General features: G+C 46.3%; 1 protein-coding gene across 3 annotated transcripts in view; it reads left to right on the top strand.

Moving 5' to 3' along the window:
• Nucleotides 1-25,981, top strand: part of NTRK3 (neurotrophic tyrosine kinase, receptor, type 3) — a 359,989-nt gene that overhangs the window by 263,484 nt on the left and 70,524 nt on the right. Inside the window, exons 13-14 of one of the 3 annotated variants that reach the window (XM_008566760.1) lie at nt 1,211-1,345; nt 3,131-5,225. The exons of the other annotated variants lie outside the window; for them this stretch is intronic. Coding sequence (XP_008564982.1) covers nt 1,211-1,345; nt 3,131-3,249 — 254 coding nt within the window. The 3' untranslated portion in view covers nt 3,250-5,225. Of the gene's footprint in view, nt 1-1,210; nt 1,346-3,130; nt 5,226-25,981 lie in introns of those variants that run through there. 3 annotated transcript variants of the gene reach the window in all.

Raw genomic sequence — 25,981 nt, 5'->3', positions numbered from 1 at the left:
ACGTATGCTTTAGACAATCCCTGAAGACCAGGCTCTGTTCTGAATTACAGAGGGCCTACAAGTGCCTTTGTGCCGGATGGCTTTGGGGGAAGCTGTTGACAGAGGGAGAAAAAGGTTAGGCATGAGGGGTCCGTGGGCCACTGGTGGGCAAAGCCTTCTTTGGAGGTGTATTTGCCCCCTTTTGCCTTCTCTCCACCCCTCTACCACTTTCCCAGTGTCCACTGTGGTCCTAGTCTCCCCTGCACTCTCCCCAGTAAAAGCCTTTTCCCTCCTGCTCTGGGGTTGTTCTGAGGAAGAGGGGGAGGAATGGAGGACTTTGGAGCAGTGCCTCCTACGCTATCAGGCTTCAGCTTTTAGAATCTTGGAAAGGCTCCACCTGGGAAAGAGTTCCAGAGAAAACAAACTTCAGATCCCAGCTCATATGGGAAAAGCTCATGTTCATGAAGGCAGCTTCAGGGACCTTGGCAGAGACTTAGACAGCCTTGGCTCCTGCCTTTAATGGATCCGACATGGAGCCTTCCAGGGCTCACGGATGCTGCATGGCCTCCAGAGAAGATTTCACTCTCAGAAGCTATAACGGTATTTCTTTCATAGAGGTTGTAGTCCTCAGGTCTCCAGTGAACCAACGGCTTTTGTTGTTCCAACAGTTTATGCCCTAACAGAAGCAAGAAAGATTTCTAAGAAGCCAACCCCCTCCCTCATCTGCTCATTATCCATCCCCCACACCTTGTCACATTGCTCCCCTCTTGGAGATAAGCTGAATTTCTTCTATGGGAGATACGAAAGAGCATCTTAGGTACAGCAGGATCATCTCCCAAGTCACAAGAATCATCCTTCCAGGCCACGGAATGGCACCAGAATGGCAGTGACAGGCACACAATTTGGGGATGTTCTGGCCCAAGAAGGGGAAAGGGCAGCAAGCATGTTAGGAAAAGGGTTGGACAGAGGGTGATGGCAAATCTTTCTTCCCTGTCTCCAACTTGTACCTATTGTATAACGTCACTGTGCGATACTCAGAGAATAGTGAATCTAGATTTTAAGCATAAAATAAACGAAGTTCCCCTACAGGTAAAGCAATGTGGGTACAGGAGCTGGGAAGACCTGGATTTCTGTTTCTAGCATTGTGAACTGAAGAAGAATACTTCCCCATGTTTTTGCACTTGGGGCTCAGTACTGACCATTAATTCCCCATGTCTGCCTCTTCTGCCAGGGGTCTTTTCAAACCTAGACAATCATGGGATATTAAACTTGAAGGACAATAGAGATCATCTAGTCCCATCAACTCACTATATATATGAGGAGCCTGAGGTCCAGAGTGGGGATGTGTCTTATCCAAGGTCACATGGTGAGTTACTTCCTTTGACATCTTTGTATGCAGTAAAGACCCCTCCCCCTACCAGTTTTGATTCTTAAGCCCTTAAGATTCATCAGACCTCCACATGTCGCAGAGGACTGGGGTCTGCCTAGGTGCCCAGTGTGGGATTGGTACTGAAATACCTTAGGTTACAGGAGTCACATCCAGGGGAGTGAGCCACAGGGAACCATTCCCTGGAGAGAAACAGTGGTGTCACCAGCCTTCTCAGCAGTCTGCCCAGATCAATGGCCTTCCTTCCCTCCCCGCTCAGATCCAAGAAAGCATTGTCTCAGAAACATCTCATTTTGAAACTGAGCCTTCCTCTAAACATGATGTGATAGACATGGAAGGTTTCCTCTGTCCACACAAATCTGACCCCAACCCCTGCAGAGGGAGGGTCCCAACACCCCAAATAACTCAGCAATTTTGACCATAATGTCCTGGGCAGGAGGAGTAGAAAGTCTCCATGCAATCAAATGCTGTTTTTTTTTTTTCCCTTTTTTTGTCTTTTTTTGTGACTGGCAACGGATCGCAACCCTCAGTGTCGCGCCCGTACCGGACCGGGACCGGCAACAGGATCGCAACCCTTGGTGTTGCTCCCGCACCTCACTCAGCCAGTGAGCGGCCGGTCTGTATGTGGGATCCGAACCCTTGGCGGGAGCGCCACCGCACTTCCCAAGCGGCGCACTGTAGCAGTGCGCCACCGGGCCGGCCCCAAATGCTGTTTTTAATCTCTGCCCCTCATACCCAACATCCAGCCACCCACTATGCCACGTGCATGCCTGCACACAGCTTCCAGGAAAAGACAGGCTTGCTCTGTTCACATGTCTGTACACACACACACACACGCACACAGACATGCAGAAACATATACACTATAATTTTTTCAATCTGGGGTTGATTGAGCAACTTCTTTCTAGAGATTCGATCAGGAACACCCACATCTCTGGACATCCTAACTGAGTCCATGATTGTGTGTCCAGAAAGGCACTGAGCTGTCCTGGAAGTCCTCCTGGCTTGAGTTGGCCCTGGCCTAGTGGCCACCACTGTTACTCCTCCAGGGTATTTCCACCCCAATAAGACTTGGAATTATGGGAAGAATGAGCGATCGGTCATCATTTCCTAAAGCTTCCACTGACCTGGTGCAATGAGGCAAAACAGAGAAGGAGCTTGTAGACTTGGAAGCGTAGCACCCCCACCTCCCAGTGTGTTCAAAAGTAGTCTATGGAATTTTAGCTCCTAGAATTAGAAATGCCCCTCCGGTATCTCTGAAGAAGGGAAGTCCTGGGAAAGCACGGCCTTCTCCTCCCACCCCTTAATCCTCTGGTGACCCTAGCGTACACACCCCTTCTCCCACCTACCCATAAGCTCATCAGCAGAGTCTCCTCCTTCCAGAAAGATGGTTTTAGACCAAGACCCGCTTAGACGAGGCTGCTCCTCCTCCTCATGATAATCCAAGGCCAGGCCCCCTAATGTTCTGCTCATTTCCCTTCCTCGGTTCAGTGGAGGCTGCAGCAAAATGGAGTGTTTCCAATTTCTCCGACCATGCTTGGTTTTAAGTTAACCCCCCCTCCTATCCTTCCCTTTTGCTGAGAATTCATTTGGCTATTTCCAATACGTATCTGTACCCTTATCGCCAGTTCTTCCCGTCAAGCTCCCTCTCTGTTTCCCCTCCTAGTTTTGATCTTCTTTGGGGGTTTTGGTTTTTACTTTATTTTGCTTTTTCTGTTTTTCTGCTTTTGTTTTTTCTTTTTTTTTCTTTTTGTTTTTTTATAGGTTTCAGAGAAATTATGTTGAATCCAATAAGCCTTCCCGGACATTCCAAGCCTCTTAACCATGGCATCTATGTTGAGGATGTCAATGTTTATTTCAGCAAAGGACGTCATGGCTTTTAAAAACTCCTTTTAAGCCTCCTTGTTTTGATGTCACCTTGGTAGGCTGGGCCCTCTGAGAGGTTGGAAGCTCTAGGCCTCGTTCTTTTCGGATCCAGGGATGCTAAGTAGAAAGTGCATGAGCCACCGGTGCCCCTGCACCCTTTAACAAGACCAAGACGGGTGTTGCTCCCCATCCACCACTGGCAGGGCTGCCCCTTCCCTCCAATCATCACTGTGCTCCTTTTTTTAACCCCGGCCTACGAGGCAGCTCCTGCCACCATCTTTAGAGCCAATAAAGAGAATTGGAAACCTGTGCACCAGGAGCCATCTTTTAAACACACTAGTCATTCTCTTGCTTTACAAAAACAACCCAGCTACCACGAGAAAGCCTGATGAAGTCCAGCCACGCTCCAGCCTCACTTTCTCTGCTTGGAAGTGTGGGGTCACCCTGGCTCTCCCTAGGATACCGTGCTGTCCTCTTAGTGACCTCATCGCCCTGCAGCCTCCAGTGGGAAAGAGTCACAGAGAGCACCTAAGCAGAGGTGGAGACGGCGTACTAAGAGGAAGGGATCCCAGGCCCATGTATTGGCACCCGATTAGGTCTCAGAGGGAAGAATGGAAACCAATCACTTTCCTTTTTTTTTTTTTTTTTTTTTTTGGTGGAGAAAATTTTACTTTTTTGGACACACTTGCCCCCCTACATCTGCTTCTCTCTGGAACAGCTCACAGTGAGTGCGATATTAGAAAACTCCTTGGCCCCTAGATCTGAAGTTCCAACAAGCTTTGGCTGCAGGAGCTCTTGCCTGTGAATTGGCCATCCTACTAGGACCACAAGGGACCAAGGGAATCAGGGAACAAGGCTCTTTCTGCTGGTCCATGATCCCGGGATTGGCTCTCTTCCCCTACTTCCACTTACTCTTGACTCTGAGAACTTTTGGAACCCAATGGAATCACCATTTCAAGGTCAAGATGAACCGAAGGGGAAGAGAAGTAAAAATTGGCCGCCTCCAGCCCCTGTCATGGCACCAGTGGAAGTGTCCTCCTGTTCTCTGGTCCACACATTTGTTTACTTCGTTTGCTTTGACTCATGCCTTACTCCATAGCCACCCTCCCCAAAGAGGGGGTTTGTTTCCCCCATTTTCAACTTGACCTACTGGGGAGAGGGAAGGGGATGACTTTCACTTGCTTCTATAGGAAAGGCACAGTTGTAGGGTTTAAAGCTCTCCCAGATTTGCTGACACGTTGGCTGAGTGGACCTCTGGCTCGGTCTAGCTCCCCCACCCATGGGTCTTCTGCATGTGAAGCTGGCATAGGCTGCCCACTTGATGGCAGAGAGTGTGGAACAGGGAGCTTCCCAGGGAGCCCTTGGGATAGAGTGGCTGCTGTTTGACCCAGTCCATTTTGGTGTGGTGTTGTGCAGCAATAGAGACTAGAGTCCATGCTTTTGGTGAAATTACCTGGGAATTAAGATTCCCATGTAAGGGTTTTACTTCCTGGGTTGTTCGGATGGTGGTTCTTCATGTCAGGTTCCCAGCCTGATTCTGCAGATGCCTCCATGGGGTTTAAAAACACTGAGCTTTCCAAGTTCTTGCCCAGTATCTGGGGTGGCATCCCAGTCGCCTGAGTTTCCAGAGTAACACCTGGGGATTCAGGGTCTCTCCAGGGCCTCAAGGTGTGTGTTTGTCTCACCCCTTCCAGCTTCCCTCCTCCGGCTCCCCATTGCTCCACGTCAGGCTGTTCCGCATTGTGTCCTGCTGACCTTTCAGTCCAGGGCCTCCTCCCAAGTGTGGCTTTAAGGAGTAAGCTTGAGGATGATGTTTTTATTATTGTAAATCATTACCTCATTTCCAGCCTCCCAGGTTCCATCCATCCCAGCATCTTTTATTCTGCCATTTTCCTCACCTTGTACTATGACAATGGGGCGTTGTGTTTCCACAGAGACTTATAGGAGTGTTCAGTGTATAGTTTCTTAATAAACACTTTATTTTCTAATGAAATCACTGGATCAGACCTCTTATTTGGAAATTTTACAAAGAATATTAAAGATATAGAAATTCCAGGCTACCCACATTTTTTTTTTCCTGTTTCACTGTTACTCTTTTAAAGAAGTTTCTTAGCTCAATTATATTTGCAAAGGTGTTTACAATCTGTTCCATTAGTGGTTTTCATTAAGACACCTCCAGATAGGTCAGGTTCATACAGTGAAATGTTTCCTCATCTTATTGAGTAGGACTTAGAGGCTCAGAGAGGTTGAATGGTTCACCCAGCGTCACACAGCATGAGAGACAGAAGCAAGATTAAAATCTGACTCCTACAGACACTACTTGGGCCATAAAGGCCCTCATTCCCTTGGTGACTGGGGGACTAGTCTATTGTCTGGGCAGCCAAGGCTCACAGAGATCTCTTGAAAGCTGATGTGTAAGGGGATCTGAGAGTGGGATTAGGGGATCCTTTATCTTTGGTGTACCAGCAAGCCAGTGGGATTCTCCCTAGGATGAAGTGGTTGTGTATCTTCCCTGTGAATCTTGGAGATGTGACCTTGCCCAGAGAAAGATGGGGCTCTGGGCTTACAGGTCAACATACTGATCATTCAGAGACTCCCCCCCCCACATCACATACACACTCAGATGGGCATAAGTTTTATGGAATTCTTGTGTGGGCTGCCAGAAAGAGGAGGCAAAAGAGTCCCAGGATCCTACTGAGAGTAAAATGCTTAGATGAGCTGGCACGCCTCTCTGCCCTTGGACCTGGGCCCTGACACAGCTAGAAGGGTTGAAATGCCTTCTGTAACCTACAATCTCTCCCTTTTAAAAGGAAGAGACACTGTATGAGGCTCTGTATGCAGGAGACATGGAGCAAAAGTGGAGAACGAGGGACGGGGGAGGTTCCTGGGTGGATTTGGACCTCGCTGGGCCTCAGCAGACCTTGCTGGAGCTTGGTCACCTGGGAAGTAGAGATGAGACAAGTAAGGTAACGTGGGTGAGCTCACATTGGAAGTCTAACAGGGGACTGATCAAGCTAAGCTGGTGCTTTTCTACTTACCCTCTTTTACTTTATCTCTTATTTAAGCCTAATTTGGTTGGAGTCCTCCCTACCCCAAATGGAAGCTCCAGTCCTGTAGAGTGGCCTGGGTCAGGGGTTACCCCAGCTTTGCATTTTCCTGTTCTGAATGGCTTTGAAGAGTCAGGGTGGGAATAGGGAGGCCCCAAGGGGCGAGACTATCCTTGGGACCATGGGAGGATGCACAGATTTAAGGGAGTACTTTTATTTTTAGTAGGGGAAAGATTTAAGCTTTGCTTTGTTCCAATCAAAAGAGCCTGTCAGTGCATGGGAGAAAAGATAATGGGTATATAGGAATAGCCCCTGAGACGACGACAAGGACAAGAATCCAAGGCTCAGGAGGAGGAGTTAGCATTAGCCACATGGGGGTAGAGCTCTTCTGAAGTAGCAGGAGGCAAGAGGAAAGGATGGAGGATGAAGGATCATTTAGAGGTTTGGGGGCAAGAAAGCGAGGGAGTGCTTATCTGGTGGCTTCTATTTTGTCTATAAAGTGTAAGACAAGGCTCTGTGCTGGAGTGAGAAGATCTGAAAAACATAGAGAAGGTCTGAAATAGCGGCAGAAGAGACCATGATGGGTAAGAGGCAAGCACAGAAAGGAACAATTTTCAGTCTCTAGGCCTCCGCATTCCACGTTTTCCTGCTAGGTACTGACATACTGTGGCATTGGCCCCAGTGTTTGAGCCTGAAAGGCAGTTAGAGCTGGCTCAGAGCAGACCTGGAGAGCTGAACTCAGCCCAGAAAGGATGCCACTTGGACTGGCTTCAGTTCATGGAGGCTGCCAGGGTCAGTCATACCTGTAGCTCCCTGACATTCTGGGTTTGAAGCTCACTGACAGGATTTTGCACTGGCTTTCCTGGACCTGTGCTTACATGTTGGTCCTGTGGGGTTTTGCTGCAGAAGCTCACAGCTAACACAGTCTGTGAGCCCATGTGCTTGCCAGGTGTGCTCTGGATCTTCATTCTGGAGGCGTGGTTGAAGTGCTGGTTCTGAAGCTTGGGAGTAAGAAGCTCAACTGCATCCTTAAGATCTTGCAGGACAGGGTGAAATCGGTCACCGTGCCTTCCAGGGATGTGCTTTGGAGAGGTTGTGAGTCTTTCACTAGCATTATGTGGCCAGATTCTGGAACTGGTTGCCAAGCTCCCAAGCATGGACTCACTGTGGAACATTAACAATAATTATTATGTCATTTTGGAAGCGCCTATGCAGAGCCAGTCACACTTTACCCACAAGGAATCTGGGGCTCAGAAGGATTCAATAGCTAGCTTGGGTTGTCACAGCTTGAAACGGTCAGAACCAGGACTGACACAGGGCCCACCTGACCTCAGTGTGCTCCCAGCCACTCTGCTATCCCATCAAGCAGCCTGTCTTCTGCTTCTGGAAGGCTGCAGCCTGGGGGCTTCACAATCATAGTCCCCCACCTACCACTCCTGAGACAAAGAAGACTTTCAGAGGTCTTCAGGGCTAGGCTCTATTCCTGACTTCCTTCTGGAACCACCTGTACAGGGTGATTTTAAGACTCTAGAAAAGACACCTTCAATGTTCTTTCCTCACTCTTCTAGCATCTGTGATCCTGGATGCTGGAAAGTGTGGTTGGTCTTGGATCTAAGATTAATCGCCTGATTTGCAGTTGTGAGATTCCCAAACAGACAGTAAGGGCATCTCTGATAATGGGGAGGATTTGTTGGATGAGACCAACCTGATCCTTAGGTTTAGCTGCCCAGTTCTGGACAAGTGTGAGCAGCTCTAGACAAGAAGGGAGTGGAAGAAAGATCCTTGCCTGACTACCTGCCCCCGTTTGACCTTTCTTCACCCCACCTCAAAGACCTCGTGGTGTGTTGAAGCTCAGCCATGTGATCCTCACCCAAGAAAAGAACTGATTCTAAGCAGGTTCTGTTTGGAAGCCAAGAAGCCAGCCTGTGGCCTCCCTGCTTCTCTCCTATGGTGTGGGAATTCCTTTCTGCAGCCAAGCTCCAGCAGCCGCATCCTCACCTCCACCTCCCCAGCCACCAGTGTGACCATAGCCCAGTACCCGGCTGTGATGCTTCCCCTGGCTCGGCCCAGTTCCCGCAGGTCAAGCCGGAGAGTGAGAAGGATCAAGCGTCTCTGATACAATAGCAAGGCAGCAAGAGAGGGCTCGATGCACAGAGAAAGCACAGGAGCGGGCAGATCAATGCAGGACGACTCCATTGTTGTGCAGCTTTCTGAACCGAGCCAGACATGGATTAGGCAAAGAGCTGGAGCCTTTGTTCCTTCATGGTTTGCTGACTCTTGTGCTTCAGCTAGACACTGCTACCAGCATGACTCTGAAAGCAAGTGCAAAATGAGGGAGGGTGAGGTGACGCTGGCCGCTCGGACACTTCTCTGGGAAGGAGTGAGGGAAGACCCTTAGCGTGACAATGGAGGGGATGAGGAGACAGCCAGGAGGTGGGGGAGGGATGGGGAGCCTGGTTTGCATCTGGACTCTCCAGCAGGGGCCTGGAGCCCCCTCTCCCAGCTCTAATGCTGGTTGATACGGGCGGATCCGCTTGCAACCTCTAGTTTCCTTGGATAGCTCTGGTTCTGTATTTTGCCTTTAGAAATCCTAGTGTGACCACCCCCTGTCCTTCCTACTCCCAAGAGAACCTCGGCCTAAATCTGGCTGTGTATTTCCAGAGCTAAATAAGATTCCTTCCTCCACTGTACTTGAACCCAAAAGTGAGTTGAAGGAAAGGTGCTGGCAAGAGATAAGGTTTCTTGTCTCCTTTTTTGCGTGGTTCTGAAATTCCATCAGTATTCTGAGGTCCATGTGGGTGGAATTTTAGTCCCAATTCTTCACACTTGGTGGGTGAAACTTCCATAGACTGACCGCAGTTTCCCATCGGATTAAAGCTCTGCTTGCTCAGGGAGAAGATTTCTGCATGAGGGATGAAGAGTGAGACCTGTCTGTGTTTTTGTCCCTTTCCATGTGGACACTTTCTGTTCCTATCACACGATATCTGCTGTGTTACTGAGAGCTCTAGATCTTCCTCCCCACTGCACTTGACTTCCAGGTGGATGCAAATGTGCTGCTCAGATGTTCTGTGTGCTCCTGGGTGGGGGATAGTGAGAACTGGGGAGAAAGAGGAAAATATGGGGGTTAAGCCTTTGATTGGGCCATACTCAGTTTCAAAAGAAGGAAACAAGAAAGGCAGGAGGGTCTCTGTGGAGCACAGATGTCCTAGCGGGACATCAAGGATGCTGATGGCTCACATTCAGTGTCCAAGGCCTCCAGCCCATGTCTGTGTGTGTCCTGTTTGGGAAGGAATGTGGAACTCTTTGGGTAGAGGAGAAAGGCAGGATTACAAGTTCCCAGATAACAGGCAGAGCTATAGAGAAATCTTACATGAGGGCTCTGGTGTCCCAGGGACCTTGAAGCCTACAAAACAGGAGATACATGAGCTTCCCATGTGGTACCAGAGGCACGTCCAGGCTTCTCAGGGTCACTGTGTTTTCCCATGAGCCTCTGCCAGTAGGAACCTCTCAAGGTCTCTCTGATACAGACAAACCATACTTTGATTTGGCTGAGGGTGGAGATCAGGGCATGTGGCATAACACAAGAAAGATGCGGCTTGGCTTTCCTGAGGGCCCAGACCACTGAGAAGTTCTCCCTGCACCCCCTGTCTAAGAGCAACTTCGAGTAATGTCTGAGAGTCTGGAAGGGTGGTCAGAACTCCCCACCAGCTATGGAGAGGGTTTGAAGAGCAAGGAGTGAGGCTGCCCAAAGGTTTGCACTCCAGAGCTGCAGTCCCTGACTTGTGCTTTCATCAGATTTTGAGAAACAGAGCCCTATGTCAGCTCAGAAAGCACCACCAAGATTGACTTTGGTAAGTAACACCGGAGGCCTTGGTGGCTAACAGTGACAACCAGCTTGTCTTTGTAGCTCTCATCCGCTCAGTTTCTGCTGCCCCTGTGCTGTTACCACAGCAGCAATATGAAACCTGGTCCTGCCTTTGGGGATCTCACTGAAACAAGTGGCTTATTTCCCCTAAAAAGACACATTCTTTCCTCTTTCGTCCCTGAATTCATTGCACAGTGAGAAGGACTCAGCCCCAGTAAAGGTTAAAGTGACTTTACGGCTGTCAAATATGGCCCGGTGGAACCTCCTTTACAGAGTTCTGAAATGCCACCTACTTTCTTATTCTGGAGCTCACACTAGCTTAGTCTGTTTTGGTCCTTGTGATGATGTTTTAAAATCGTGTTGTGATGTTCTTTCCTCTGCAAGGCTTGCAACAGCCTTTGGCCAAAAGTCATGAAATCCTAACCCCAAGTGGACTTCTCAGGGAAAGAGAGGGTGTGGGGCTGGGGGGAGGGGCCACATGTCATTGTAGAGAGATGTGATCTGTCTACAGTCTGTGACACAGTCCTTATAAACTGCATAGGCCTAGGGAAATATCTACGTCACCCACTCTGGTACTTGACGGTGTCAGGAGCATGTGACATAGAGTGTCCTTGAGTTTGAAGCTGAAAGGATTTAGCCTCTGTGACACCAGAGACCCCTGAACCTACAAAGGCTTTCTCCTAGTCTTTCTCAGCACTGAGCAGACATGCAATCTCCAAGATCTGCCCTCCTGCTGTCAAAGTCAAGGCAGGGGCAAGCCCCAAAGTCTGTATCCCATGGGCCAACCAGTGTAGGTGACTTTCCCAGAATCCTTCTGCAAACAATCTTAGGAAGGAGGAAAGTTCCAGAATACAGGCTAGATGCTAACTAAATCCTGCCTATGAATTATATATTGATCAAAGTATCAGCATTCTCTTGCTGTTAATTCTGAGAGAAAACTCATGACATAGAACCTAAGAGCAACTTTTGTCATGAGTGTTAGTCTCTGAAAACTCCACCTGGCCAAGAGGGCACAGCCAGGATCCCATCGGATCTGCACCCAGCTCTGCACCTAGGCCTTTCACTTCAGAGGGAGCCAGCGAGACCTTGAGTCTGCTCTTTCCCACAGTCAGTGAGTAGCAGGGGAGGCACCACAAATATAGAACATATTCTGAGAATGTCCTTCCTGGGAGAATTTAAATTCTGAGTCCATGTTTAAATGACTCACAGAATCATTCGATCTTTATGGCTGTCAATTTGGTATTTCTTGCTACTGTAACAGGCAGTTGCTGCATGGTACCTCTCATACCAAATGTCCAACCTGGTCATTAAAGAAGACCAGAATAATCCCATTTTGCATTTTCAGGGTGGTGCCTTTGGCAGTCTTAATAATTTTATTGGGTTAACCACTTGAACAACAGTTATCTGATATGAATTGGCCAGTTTCCTGGGCAAAGCTTCAGTTACCATGATATGGTTCTCTCTTAATTTGAAATCCCTGACTTGCAGAAAAACCTTTTTCTCTCACTCCAGTTATTAGATAAGTGATGTTGAGAGGATCACGTGCTCCCCTTTTCACTGACTACAGCAATGTTTCTCTTTAGTCTCATGAGATGCTAAAGAACCGTCAAATAACTGAAGAATATCGCACGGTATATACAGTTCTTATAGATTCATAATTTGCATTAGAATATGAAAGTCTCTGAGAAGTCCTGCTGTAAATAAAGCTTTTTATTCTACCGCTTTGCAAATCTCATTGAACACAGAGTGTTCTTCACTTAACACCTGTTAATAGACTCGGTACAGTCACTTTAGGTAACACTGGGTTATGGTATGATCAGAAGCTTTTAAAGAAGAACCAAGCAGGATGTGTTCCTCAACCACCCACCTTTTCATATCAAGGAACAGTCACACGCAGCACCTCAACCAGTTCTAGGCTCAGTTCCTCACTTCTGTCATCTGCGAGGTCAGAAGAGATTCTGGGTGCTGGTGGGTAGATACTCTCGTGAAGAGCAGGAAACCTTAATTGCAATATCTCAGAAGAAAATGGTAAGTCACTTCACATAAGAGCTTGAGACTTCAGTACTAAGCCTGGCCACCCTCCCAGGCTGGTGGAGGTGACATCATCTAGTGGTAGCACACAGAAATGAAGATCTGGATTCCAGTCTCAGCACTACCACTAGCAAAATGACTTGGGGTAAGTTACCTTTCCTTGTTCCTTATTTGTTTCTGAGTATCTGGTAAAGAGCTTGCTGATCCTCGTGTAGAAGACCCCACCTGGACAGATGCCCAAGATGCCTCCTATTGTCTCCTAGAGGGGCATGTCTTTTGGTTCTTGGGTTCTTCTCTCTCTGTTGAATGCATTGGTGTATTAGGTGGGAAGGGTGAGAGGGATTGCTGCCCTTTTGGGTGAGGGTTGGTGGATTTCTCTGGATAAGTAAGCAAGCAGATGCTTGGGGGTTAATAGACCCTCTCTGTCACAGCTGGACAGGGACAAGTGGGAGTTCTCGGCAAGATTTTCTGACTTTGATCTCAGAAGGCAGCTCTGCCTAACAAATAGTCTGAAATGTCAAAGAATAAATGTTAAAGCTTGAGGGGTCGTTCTCCAGGGAGTTTCCTGGGCTGGCTAGGGAGAAGCGAAGGAGGGAGAGAGGGACACAGCAGAATCCTTCACATAAAGATTCCGGCTTGGTTTTGTGATATTTAAGAAAAAAGAAAACTGAATTATTTATAGCACAGAAGATGGAAGCTGGGTATAGAGAAGTGACCAAGGTTAAGATAGTAGTTTATGTTCCATTATTTCACTGCTCTAGCCTTGAACTGGTAAAACTTATCGTGTTGGTGACACGCTATTGACCTCTCTTTGAGCTATCTATTATTATCACTACTATTATTTTAATTAAGAAAATTCATGTCCTTTGATATGTGGGTCGGGGGGGAGGGCGATTTCTGGAAATGACTTCCAAAAAGCACGAGTTATCTCTTTCCCGTAAAGGGTCTTCTTCAGCATGTTCTTCAGTATCTCTGTCCACCCGCTCCACCCCCATCAGCTTCTAGCCTGTGCCTCTTCATGCATGGATTCAGGGGCCCCCTGCTCCAGTATGTGTGGGAAGTGTCTTGGTTTCGGCCTGAACACCAATTGGCCACATGGATCTAGGAAGGTGAATTTCATTTGTCAATTGTTCCATCTGAAAAATGGAGGCAATTTCATGTGCCTCTTCTGGGTATACTGGGCATACGAGGAATGCCATATGCTCAAAACACTTTGGTACTTGGTTGGGGGCGGGGTAAGTAGAAATAACATCTATATTATGTAAGGCAAGATAAAGAAGTGAAGAACTTTTAAAAGGGAAAATCACAAATGATTAAAGGATTGGTGGTAAAGCTGGAGGGAACGGGGTTTTTCATCTGCCTGTTTTGGTCAGTGATGTTTAGATGTAATAAAAAAATGCTTCTTGTTGATGATTATATTCTGATTCTATAGCATGGGTAATTGAAAGCCACTGATAATCCCCAAACTGCAGTTAAAATTAAAATTACAAGCTTTACATGCTCTCTTTCCCTCTCCACAAGAGATACAAATGTGCTCTTGGTCATTCTCCCTCTAATTGTTTTTGCATGCCCTTGGCACTCTTGGAGATGCAAACAAATGGAACCAACATCTGGGCAGTTTGGGGGGTGGCGAGGTGAGGCTAGTCGAAGGGCAAATCAGATCATTGGTAGACCTCCAAACAAGCAATATTGTGTTGAGGATGCATTGCTTTTATTGAAAATATCAGTACTTTTGCTTTTTTTCCCCTAGACCTGTTTTTTTTTCTCACCTTGAAGAACCTAGAGAACATTTTGCAGTTAAAATGTCACAGTGACACTCCTGTTAGAAAACTCTGAAAATGTACTTATTTTTACATTTAGTACCTCACAGAAAGGTCTTCCAAGTGTTTTTCTTCCGCTCCCTGCTTTCTGTGATAGAAATTTGACTAGCATCATTGTTTTAGGGCAGTGGTTCTCAAACTTTTTGGTCTTGGGACCCCTTTATGCTCTTTTTTTTGGAGGGGGGACAGCTGGCTGGTATGGGGATCTGAACCCTTGACCTAAGTGTTATAACACTGTGTTCTAACCAACTGAGCTAACTGGCCAGCCCCCTGCCTAATCTTAAAAATTACTGACACTCCAAAGAACTTTTATTTATGTGGGCTATATCCATCTATATTTGCTATACTTGCAATTGAAACTGAGAAAAATTAAAAAACGCGAGCACGCACACGCATTTCATTTAGCTGTTAGAGCAATGACGTCATCACGTGTCAGAAGCCATTGGCTAGCTCCGTGCATAGTCCCTTCAAGAGTTAAGAGTAAAAATGCATATACCTTCTTACTATTGCTAGGAAAATAGTTTTGACGCATGAATCTCCCGAAAGGGTCTCGGGACCACCAGGGGTCTCTGGACCACATTTTGAAACCTGTTGCTCTAGTGAAAACAGAGACACAAGCAGATTCTGAAATCAGATCTGGGTCCCCTTGACACCAGTGAATCTACATGTTGTGCGCATCGATACAAGCATAGGAGTCTGTCGGATTTCCATTTCTTCATGTGAACATCACCTACTGCCCCAGGGATGTTGACAAGCCAAGCTAGATGCCACTACATATGCTCAGTTGCGAGGAATGTGCAAAATATGCAAGAAGGACTTCCTCTGTTATAAAGAAGACTGAGCGATGGCTGTTTGCTTGGTCTGGGGAAGGAACATGTGCTTGCTTATTGGCTGATTGAAGAAACTCAGCATGGACAGGGGCTGCAAAATCCCATTGGCAAGAGCAGGAAGAGTGAATGGCATGGCGGTAATGAGAATTTATACTCAGCACCTTGCTGGTCAGCCATCCCATCACGTGCTCTTAGCCCTCATTGTACATCACATTTGGATTTGTCTAAGGAACACGTGAGACTCAGCCGTACTCTAGCCAGGACCCATAAGAGTGTCTATTTAAGTTTAGAGGCCCTGCCACTCTCTTATTCTCATAACCTGCATAGCTTTGGTAGAGGAAGACGAGACTATCAAATCCCTAATGCCTTAGAGAGCTTCCTTAGCTTAACTGTGTACCACCTGGCACCACCTGGCAGAGGGACCTTTCTGATCCTAAGGTCTTAGTGGGTGACAGTGTTCATTCCTCCTATTTATTGTTCATCACTGATACTCTGGGGAGCGAGAACTGCTCTTCTGTGTGATGATTTCACAATCCTTACCAGGAGAAGAGGGTCTTTCAAGAACACTTCTGAGATCATGAGTGATTAAGGTTTATTAATTATGGTTCATTAATTTATCCTTCCAACATATTTTGGGCACCTGCTTTTACACTGTGCGCCCTGCTATTTAGTGAAGCAGCTGTATTCTGGCCTTCAAGAGCTTCATACTCCAGTGCAGTGGTTTTCAACTGGGGGTGATCTTGTCCCCCAGGGGATATGTGTGGAGATACTTTTAGTTGTTACAACTGGGGGTGGGTGCTACTGACAGTCCACCTCAGAAAAGAATTATCTAGCCCAAAATGTTAACAGTGTCAAGGTTGAAAACCCGCAGTCTAGTGAGCATATATGTCAAGATTTCTTAGTCTTCAGCAGGAGTGAACTCCCCACAGGGTCATCCTTCAGCTGCGAGGAGTACAAAGGCCATGGGAAGTGACCACCTGCAGCCTGCACCCCACTCCACCCCTTCTAGATAATGTTTTAGTTGCCTAAACTAGAATTATTTACCAAAACAACTCTTAGCCCACTTCCAGGACATGTACAGTCCTCTTCATTGGTCCATTCTCTTAAGGGTGGGCTGCACTGCAGGTGTGTGCATTGCTAAGCCCAAGAATTGGCCAAGAGACCACTTTCTGGGGGCAATGGGAGTATGAGGGCAGGGTGGTTAAGGGAAGATGGAGTTGGAGGCTTAGTGAACTCATGTGTACCTGCAAGGTTTCTTTCACTGTGGGACGGATATGGGGTCAGAAAAGAAGGGAACAGGCTAGGGGCCAAATCTTTAGCACCACATGTCCCAACTTACAACTCCAAGGAGCTTATGTCTAAAATCACACCCAGCCCTTCAAGTCATTCTGAAGATATATTTAACAAGGTAGGAGGATAGGATATATCTTATTTAACAGTGTGTTTTCTTGACTTATAACTTCCAAATCTTTGGACATGTGAGATGTGGGCTTCTAATTATTCCCTTGTCCCAGGTTCTTCAAATGTAAAGGATAGGCCTGGTGCTGATAAGTTAGTAATTATGGGGAAGGACACATAGTTCTTAAATGGAGTTCTTAAAAATATGGAATTATGGCATCTATTTGCAGATGTATAAATAGAAATGGCAGCTCAGGGAATTTCACAATCAAAATGATCGGTTAACAGTTTAAATGTTCCATCCATTAGAGAGCTGTCAGTCTCTTCGAGCCTTGGGATGCCTGACCACGTTAGCATGTAGCTAAACACCATGATCCATTTGCAACCTTGGACTGCCTGAGGTAGACTTTCTTCCTGCCAGGCCATCTCTATGCTGGGGCAATGCTCATGCAGTGTCCTGCCCTTGCCAGGTTGCCATGGAGATCCATCTTGAAGTCTCCACATTTGATTGGTATTTATCGGGGATCTGCAGTTTTCTGGATGCTGTGACTAGCATCATACAGGAGAGAGAGGGGTTGCACCCTCCTCTCCCCCCATTTGTAGACTATTGTGAGGATATCTTTCTGTAACAGAGAGGTAAAGACCCTGGAGAAATTGAATAGGAAGGATGTTTTTTTCTTCTAATAACATTGTGCTGTTTTCCTGATGACAAAAGTAATTTATATTCACAGTAAAAAATTTGGTGAAATACAGAACAGCACACAAACATAAATTATCCACCATCCCATCACTCAGAGACAACACTGTTAACATTTTAGCTTTCTGCTTTCTAATCTTTTTTTATGTACTTATTTAATTATTTAACAGAATCAAATCATTCTATGTGCATGTGTGCGCACACATTATTTTGCTACTTCTTTTTTATAAGATTGTTTGCATGTGTCATTTAACTGACCTTTTGCAATACTGAAAATTTTTGTATAGGTAGTATATTCACCAGATGGTTCAACCCCCATCACACACACGCATGCACATGCACACATACACACACAGACTTGTACACAAATGTTCATTGCATCATTTTTTGTAATAGCCAGGAAGTGGAAACACCTTGATGTCTACCAACTGGTGAATCTATATGCAAAATCTATATGGTATATCCATATAATGGAATACTACTCAACAGTAAAAAGGAATGAAGTACTGATGCATGCTACAACATAAATGCACCTCAAAAAAATATTCTAAGTAAAAGAAGCCAGACATAAAAGATCCCATTTTGTATGATGCCATTCATATGAAATGTCAGGAATGGGCAAATTTATACAGACAGAAATTAGATTAGTGGCTGCCTAAGGGCGGGGTTGGGAACAAAGATTAACTGTAAAGGGACCTGAGAATCTTACTGGGGATGATTAAAATGTTCTAAACCTAGACTATGCTTGTGATTACACTATTCCATAGCTTTACTAAAATTTGTTGAAATGTATATTCAAATGGGTGAACTTTATAGTTTGTAAACATTGCCTCAAAATTTATATCATAATACATAAAATAAATATATATTATATATGTAAAATATAGTATATATGTAAAGGCAATAAAGTTTACATGTTATATATAAAATATGATATATTTAAAATAAACATATATGTAAAGTAAGGTTTATATACTATTATTTATCTCAATATTATTGATATGGATCTAACCACCTATCTATACATCTAAAACATGAGCCTTCTCCTTCTTACACCTGTCCCTCATCTGCAGGTTCTTCCCACCATCACCACATCACCATACAGGTAACCACTATTATTGTGTGTCTTTATAAATCATAACTTAGCAAATTATATATAAACAAATATAATATATGTCCTTATCTTCCCAACATTTTGTACAAAGCTACATGTGAGTACCATTATACACTGCTTGGTATATCCCCGCCTTACATGGTTCTTGATGCTCCTAGAGAACTTCCTCATTCTTTTTTTTTTAGAGATACATACTATTGCATTGCATCAATGTATTCAAATTTATTTAATTTCTTTCCAATATTTTGCTGTTATAAATAATTGTGATGGATTGACCTTAAATATATCAAATCTAAATAAATATGGTTTAATCTAAATATAATATTAACATAGCCAAAAGAACCCCCATAAGCTGTTTGTTACATCTATTTCGTATACATAGCCCATATGGCTTTATACCAATGTGTATCCTAAGAGTAATATATGAGAATGAGGTTCCCCACAGCCTCAATAAACTAAGGGTCATGGCATGATCTTTAATTGCTGGATGATGTGCCTCTGTGTAGATATACCATATTTATTTCATTAGTCTTCTATGTTTGGTAACTTGGATTGTTGTGTTTTTCAATTCTATGAATAACAGTGCTGTTATTTAGGTATTTTGGTAGCTAAGTTGAACAAGGGAGAGGGCTCAGTGTCAGCCCCTGCCAGGGGTGCCATGTGTCACTGCATTGCTGCCTTGTGGCCCATTCCAGTCACCTCTGGATGTTTAGAGATTCCCCAAGAGGACATCCAGTGGATTCTCCTCATGGACAGCTATCTTTTAACAAGAACTGACTTAGGGATAGCCATCTCCTCCTGAAATATGATTGCTTCAGATCCCAAGATGCAAAGCTGGTGACTGCAGAGGTCATTGCCTTTTCTCAGGTGACTTCAAAGTGCTGCCTACATTCACATAATGTCGCTCCCCTCAAAGGCTCTTCTGGCCAGAGCCTTCCCACATTTTAGGGCTGGAGATTCTGAGCTGCACAGTCCAGAAATGTTAATGGGATTCTGAGTGAAGCTTCTAATCTCCTAGGTCACACAGATGGTTAACCAAGCATGACTCTGCGACTTTCTCAAGGTCAGGTGAGGGTTGGGAGGTAGTACTCACGCATCCTGACCTCCTGCCCTGGCCTTTAAGCAGGCGGCCTCCCGGGAGCACATTAGGGGGGGCATGGCAGTAGAGATGGAAGCCGGCTGTAAAAAGGCCACAGACAATTCAGAACTAAGCATTTCCAGCCAACCCATTGATCTGGGCTCCAGGAAGGGGGTGCCCAAACTGGAGGAAAGTCAACCAGCTGGAGTGAATTCAAGGAAATGGCAACAGGAAAGATGAAGGGGTGGAGAGATCAATCATGAGATTATCTAAATCTGCAGCTTTTGAGGCCAAGTGATAGCCATGTTTCCACTCTAGCAGCTCTTAGTGGTGACAGCAAAGCCCATGTTGTGGTTCCAACACACCTCCTCCTCTTTTGCTAACAGGATTGTTAGTGTCGTTCCAGAGGTGGGCATGGATGGGATAGAAGCTGACCGGGCAGGAGAAATGTACCCTCCCCTCCACTGAGTTCCTGGGCTCTTGTTTGCTGGAGATAAGGTCCTGCAGGAAGGCCAGGTCCCTGGGCAGCAGAGCAGATGATGCAGAAGGAGCCCAAACATGCGTGGGCATAGACAATCATAGAGGCTGATATTAAGGATCAAGATGGGTGGCAACAGGAAAGGGAGAAAAAAGCTGGGTTTGGGAGGAGCATTGAAGTTGAAACCAATGAGTGCAATTAGGTTTGTGTCATTTCCTACAGTCCAAGCAAGCTGTTTGTTGGTCATCTGTTAGAGGTGGCTGCCAAGGTACCATATGCATTCTAAGATCCCTGGGTGCTGGCCCTTCCTATCTGCCAGGCTGACAGAAGGACAATGGATGCCGGGTCTGGAAGCCCACTCGGGCATGTGTGGCCCACCACGTGAAGCTCTCTGGTGTCCTCCTGGAAATGAGGATAGCTGGAAATCAAGGAAAGACAGTACGGGAAGCAATTCTGGGAGCCTACCCTTCTCCCTTCTTGTAATGGGGTTGCAAAGAAAAAACAGTCATAGGTGGATTGGAGTAGGAATTAGCTGGTCAAGGCCAGGCCAAATGGAAGCCTGGTGCCCTCATTAACACACCAGAGTCCATTCACTGCTTAGCCCGCTGGGTTTGCCCTTGGCAGAACATGCCCAGCTCAGGGAGTAAAGTGCACACAGAGGAATTGGTCCCATCACCACAGCCACTTCAGTCCTGGCTGGCTTCCTGCCTGCCTAAGTTTGCCCTCTCTCTCCCCAGCTCCTGCAATAGCTGGCATACCAATCTGCAAATCTGCTAATTCTACAGTACTCAGAGCAGTGGGTGCTCAGTAGTTATTCATTTTGTAAAAATTATTAACTAAGGCATTGATTAAATGCTCCTTTCCTTTTAAATATCTCCCAGGAAGGAGTGTCTCCGGATTCCCTGGAAGTTCATCCATATAACTAACTGAGGTTTTTTAATGCATCAGTGTTACACATTCTTCTTTTACTGGCAGCCAATGATTTCAGGAGTATCTAAACTTAATGCCAAGTGCATGCTATGCATCAGAGTTACAAAGAGGATTCAAACCCACCCCCTGCTTCATAGGAAGATGGTTGTGCACAATGAAGTCATACACCACATTGTAATATGTACCTGTACATTCAGGGCTTCCTGGAATTTCACAGTCCTGGTCAGACCTACGTATGCTGAGATAAGTGAGTACCCCCGTCATGTGCAAGGTAGCTAATGACGGGAGACATCAGGGTAGCTTTGGCCAAACTGTGAAAGACTTGAGATTCACCCATGTTGGATGAGGATTAAGAAATAGCAATTGGGTTTGGGCATTGGGAGATCTCCATGACATTGTGACATGTGTCAGTGGAGGGAAGTGGTAGAAGTGAGTGTAAAGGCTTGAGAAATGAGTGGGAAGCTGACAAATGGCAGGTGGCATGAGCATGTGGACTGTCCATCAGTGAATCTGGTGATAAAGGGGGACCAGGGAATAATTTCCAGTGGAGGTAGAGTCAAGGGAATGCTTTCATTAGGATGGAGGAAATGATCCCGTAGGTGAGAAGTCAGTGGGAAAGGGGGCTTTCTGGTATTGAAGAGAGGTGAATACTAGGTGGGTCAACATCCCAAAAGTAGATGGGAAAACTGAAGACAAAAGCTTAAGTGAAAAGGTTAACCTTGGAAAAAAAGAACTATTAATTCATCTAAGACAAGATGGAAAGATAATGATGAGGTAAGTAGAACTGAAGAAAAAGGGAATTCAGGAAACTTCTTCCTGTTTCCTTGGCAGAGTAGAGAACAAAGTCAACTGAGAGTGATGGTTTACGGAGGGGATATTGCTTCTGGTCCTCTTGGAGGGAGGTGCTGGGTCAGTCTTGTTTGGGAAGGGAACCCACATATTGGTGAACCAGTACTCACTCACAAAGGAGACAGAACATTGCCTATTTCCACCACTGTGAGTTTTGGCTGAACTCAGTTACTCTGGATTTATTTTTGCTGACATCATAGCCAGATTTAGGGTCTGCTCCTCACATGCAGATGGGGAAATGCAGCAGGCATTTCCCTTCTTCATCCCCATTTCGCACCCTGCTGAGAATTCAAGTTGGTAGCCATGGCAGCACATGCTCGCCCCCTCCAAGGATGCCTGCCATGTGTCCCAGAGTCTGACTGAGGTTCCACACCTGGCTTCCTCCTAACCATTACCATGAAGAGGTTCATGGAGCCCACTTAATTGCAACCTACTTGAGGACTTGCCAATTGATGGACTGGCCCATTGGTGTCAATGCTTTTATGAGTGAATGCTGGGATCAAGCTCTAGCTGGAATGCAATGCCTCAGGTTGAGGAGCAGGTGGGATGTCCAAGGGAGATGGAAAACCTAAGGTTCTGATTTTCAGTAACTTTAGCACTTATGTATTTGCTGGTATAATCTATGCTCAGATGACTGTGATCTTAAGTTCGATATTAACTCAGAGCTGAGATTGCTCACCTGCTGGGTACTGCCCTGGGTTAATAACTAGCAGGTCTGCTTTGGTTTCAGAATTCAGATCTGCTGAAGCTGCGGCCACCTTGGTTTGTGCTGGATCTCTAGCCCTCACTTGATATTTCCAGAGAATCATGGGAGCCTGTGGAGTAATGATCATAAAACCCACAAAGGCAGTGACTCATCTGTTCAACGAATATGAGTTGAGCACCATCACTCCAGGTCGTGGTGGAGGTGCTAGGGTACAACCCTGATGGGGCTGAGCACTCGTGGGGTGGCTGTTCCACTGTGGGACCGGATGATAAACAGATAGACCAGTCAGTAAGATGATTATCCAATGGCAGTGGTGCTATGTGTAAAAACAGACAGTGTCCTGTGTTACAAGTGACTCCTCTTGGTTGAATGACTGGAGGGTGAATGTCCAGGGACAGTAGCAGCTGCTGTCAGGGACCTAAGGTGGTGCTGAGTGTGGAATGTTTGAGAAGAGAAGGAAGGCAGTAGGTAGAAGGGAGAGGCTGGTGAAGGGGCTGGAGATGAGATTGGAGGGCCAGGCGGGATCAGATCCCTTGAGCAATGATACAGTGAGTTTAGCTTTTGTTCTAAACCCAGATTCGAAGTAGAGAAGGGACATTATTTTGAAGCTGACCCTGGTTGGCTGACCATGTTCCAGAGTGGGAAATGAGGGACAGGAGGGAGGGCTGGGAGGAGAACAGAAGCTCAGTCAGGGGACTGTTGACTGGATGAGAGGTCATTGTGGCCTGCACTGGGATGGTGGCAGCAGGACAGAGCAGTGGATCTATTGCAGATGTGGACAGATTTGAGAAATGTTTGGGAGAGGAGTTGACAGGGTTTATTGATGGGATTGGGTGTACTTTAGGAAAGAGTCGACAAGGACAGCTCCTGGATTAGGGGCTTGCACTGTTGAGTGAATGGGAATACCACTTACCACATCAGTGGGCCCTGGGGAAGGTTCAGGGGTTGCAGAGCAAGTGTTCTCTCCTGGCTGCATTACATGTGCAAGTCCGCTAAATGCCCAAACAGAGATGTCAAATCAGGGTTTGAGCAATAAAGATGATTTTGCAAGCCAGATGACAGGTGAGGAAATGATTGGAGCTGTGCCCTGCGTAGTCGTTCCACCATCTCTCTAGGAATGCTCAGGGGTGGGCAGGCTGAGGTCGTCTTCCCCTTCTCGTGAAACCTTCAGAGTTTCTGCTTTTGTTGAGATAGGTCTATACGGACCATCTCAGCATCCTAGATGCACCACTGCTCTGCTGAACCTTCATCCCAATTTTTGAAGCATGCCTTTTGTGCAGTGTTTTACCCTCAGAACATCACTCATATGCGGAGACTGTGTGTGGAGGGGCCCTTGCTATAATTTTAATGTCACGTGGGATGTTTATGTTGCAGCAACACAAATGACCAAATACTCAGTCTTAGATGTTTCTGTTCCTAACAGTCATCCAGCCACCCCACCACAGGCCACCCTGAAGCTGCCAGGCTCCCTAATTTTCTCACCCAAGTCTCCTGAATTCTCTTCACTCATCTCCCTCCAGGGAAATCCCATCACCACGCTTGAACATCCAGAGCAATTTAGTTCTTTCCTTACTCATCACTGAGCCTACATGCACATTTACACAGACTAATTAATGTGCTCTGCTAAACCATGGGCCATCTACTGCAGGTCCAACTTCCAGCAGCACAAAGAGTCGTACAGACTGAACATGATTCTGTCTTATTTTATAGTCTCTTGAAAGGCAAAAGGAGCAGTAAGAAGACATTTCTCACTTATATGAAGTATGTCACCCCTCCTTAAAGGACAGAAGTGACTACAATTGCATTAGATGGAAACAGCATTTGGTTGCTCTGTGTCAATCTAATGGTAGTAAAGCCACGATAATTTACAGAGAGCTCACTTTGTTCCAGGTGCTGTACCAGCTGCTTTTTATGTAGTATCTAATTTAATCCTACAACAGTACTATGGTATAGGAACTCTTACTAGTCCATTTTACAGGTGAGGAGATTGAGGCTCAAAGAGGTAACCCAGCCAGTGGTGGTGGAGCCTGGGTTTGAATTAAGCCCGGCCTCTTAATGCCTCCACATGAATCAGTCTGTTTCTGTTACTTATAACAAAATACATGGAAATGGGTGCTTTATAAAGAAAACAAAATTTGTGCTTTACAGTTTCAGAGGCTAGGAAGTCCAAAGTCCAGGGAGCACATCTGGTGAGGGTCTTAGTGGGGACAGTGACTCAGAGTATCACGTTATGAAATGGTGGCACAGAGAGAGAGCAGAGAGAGAGAGGCAGATTCTCCTCTCGCTTCTTTTAAAGCCCTCAGAACCACACCCTTGACCACCATTTTTAATCCATTCACTACTGCGCGGTCCTACACCATGGTCCAATCACCTCTTCAAGGCTCCACCTTTCAATTAACAAAACGGGATTTCCCACCTTATTAACAGTCACAGTGGGGGCCAGGTTTCTAATACATCAAACTTAGGGGACACAATTCAAGCTCCAGTGAGTTTCAGGGGACATCATTCAATCCGCCGTATCACACGACCTCCCACAAGGAGGATGCTGCCAGTGTGGATGCTCCCTCTGTGGGATGATGGTCATTCCAACGATGGGCATCTTGTTAATGGTGATATGAAGACAACAGCAACGGTGGTGATGGCTGAGACTTGATGCTCACCTACGAGCTGATTCTCTGGTGTCCTACACAAGTCCACACATTTGTACTCAATTCCGTGAGGCAGGCACTAGCTAGTATTATTACACTTTTTTTCAAGACAAGGAAACTGAGGACCATAGAAATGAAGTAATTTTGCCCAGATCTCAGAGTGGAATGATTGGTGTGAGCTGGATTTGACTCCAGGCAGCTGGTTCCATAGGTGGTGTTGAGTGGAGTTGGCCAGAGCTAAGCAGGTTGGATAGGAGGTGATAAAACACACCTCTCTGCCTCAGCTACAGAAATTTCTAGTCACTGCTTGGAGAACTGAGGAGGGGCGAGCAGAGCCAGGTGGCTTTCCTGGGCAGCTCTCCTCTAAAGGACCGCCCCTGTCCCCACTAAGAAACGCAGTGGCGTGGTTGATAAGTACCTGGAGTAGCTTACAGCACATTGTTCGGGTAATTTTATCGCTCTTGGTGAAGGAGGACAAAACTAGAACACTTCCCATCTGACTGTTGTGTGCAAGTCATTTTACATCTGTTCCCACATTTATGCACAGAGAAATTGAGGCTCAGGGAGAAGAGTTTTTCCCCAATGCAGTCTTCCCCGACTCCTCAAGAAACCTTTTGGGTCCCCCCTGGGGTCCTCTCTTTACCCCATTATGGGGCTTGTCACAGTTTATTGGAATTGCCTGGAGACTCAGAGACCCGTCTATCCTCCACTCTAGACCAGTGGACTCTGGGAGGACCAGAAGAGTCTCTTTTCCCCACTGCGTCCCCAGCATGGAGCCCACTGCCTGATGTGATAACTTTAATGCTCATGTGTTGACTATGTTACAGACTGAACAAATGTGTGGTCCCTCAGCAAGTAAGTGGGAGAGTCCAGGTTGGTACCCTACTTTTCATCGCTGTCAAAAAGGATCATTTTTGTTGAATTGGCATTTCTTCTGTCCAGTACCACATGCAGGGGGCTGGGCTGCACTAATGGCTGTGCCCATCAAGCAGGCTTGGAGCAGAGGTTCCTTATGGGCCCCGTGTGGGTGGACATTTTCCAGCTCTCTCCCTGCCCTTCTTAGCCAGGACCCAGATACAGCCACTCACTTGCAAAAGTACCATCCAGCCACTCCTAAGGTTCCATATGCCAATGTAAAAGACACAGACAAGGTCATTCTTTGTGACTTTTACCTGCTGTGACTTTATCATCTGTTACCTGCTTCTCCCTAGCATTCCTGAGCCAGGCCATGTCCCCAGATCTCCCAACCCTCTGCAGT

Source organism: Galeopterus variegatus, unplaced genomic scaffold, assembly GCF_000696425.1.
Source record: "Galeopterus variegatus unplaced genomic scaffold, G_variegatus-3.0.2 Scaffold268, whole genome shotgun sequence".
NCBI classification, from domain to species: Eukaryota; Metazoa; Chordata; class Mammalia; order Dermoptera; family Cynocephalidae; genus Galeopterus; species Galeopterus variegatus.
This window is presented reverse-complemented; position numbering and strand designations above follow the sequence as displayed.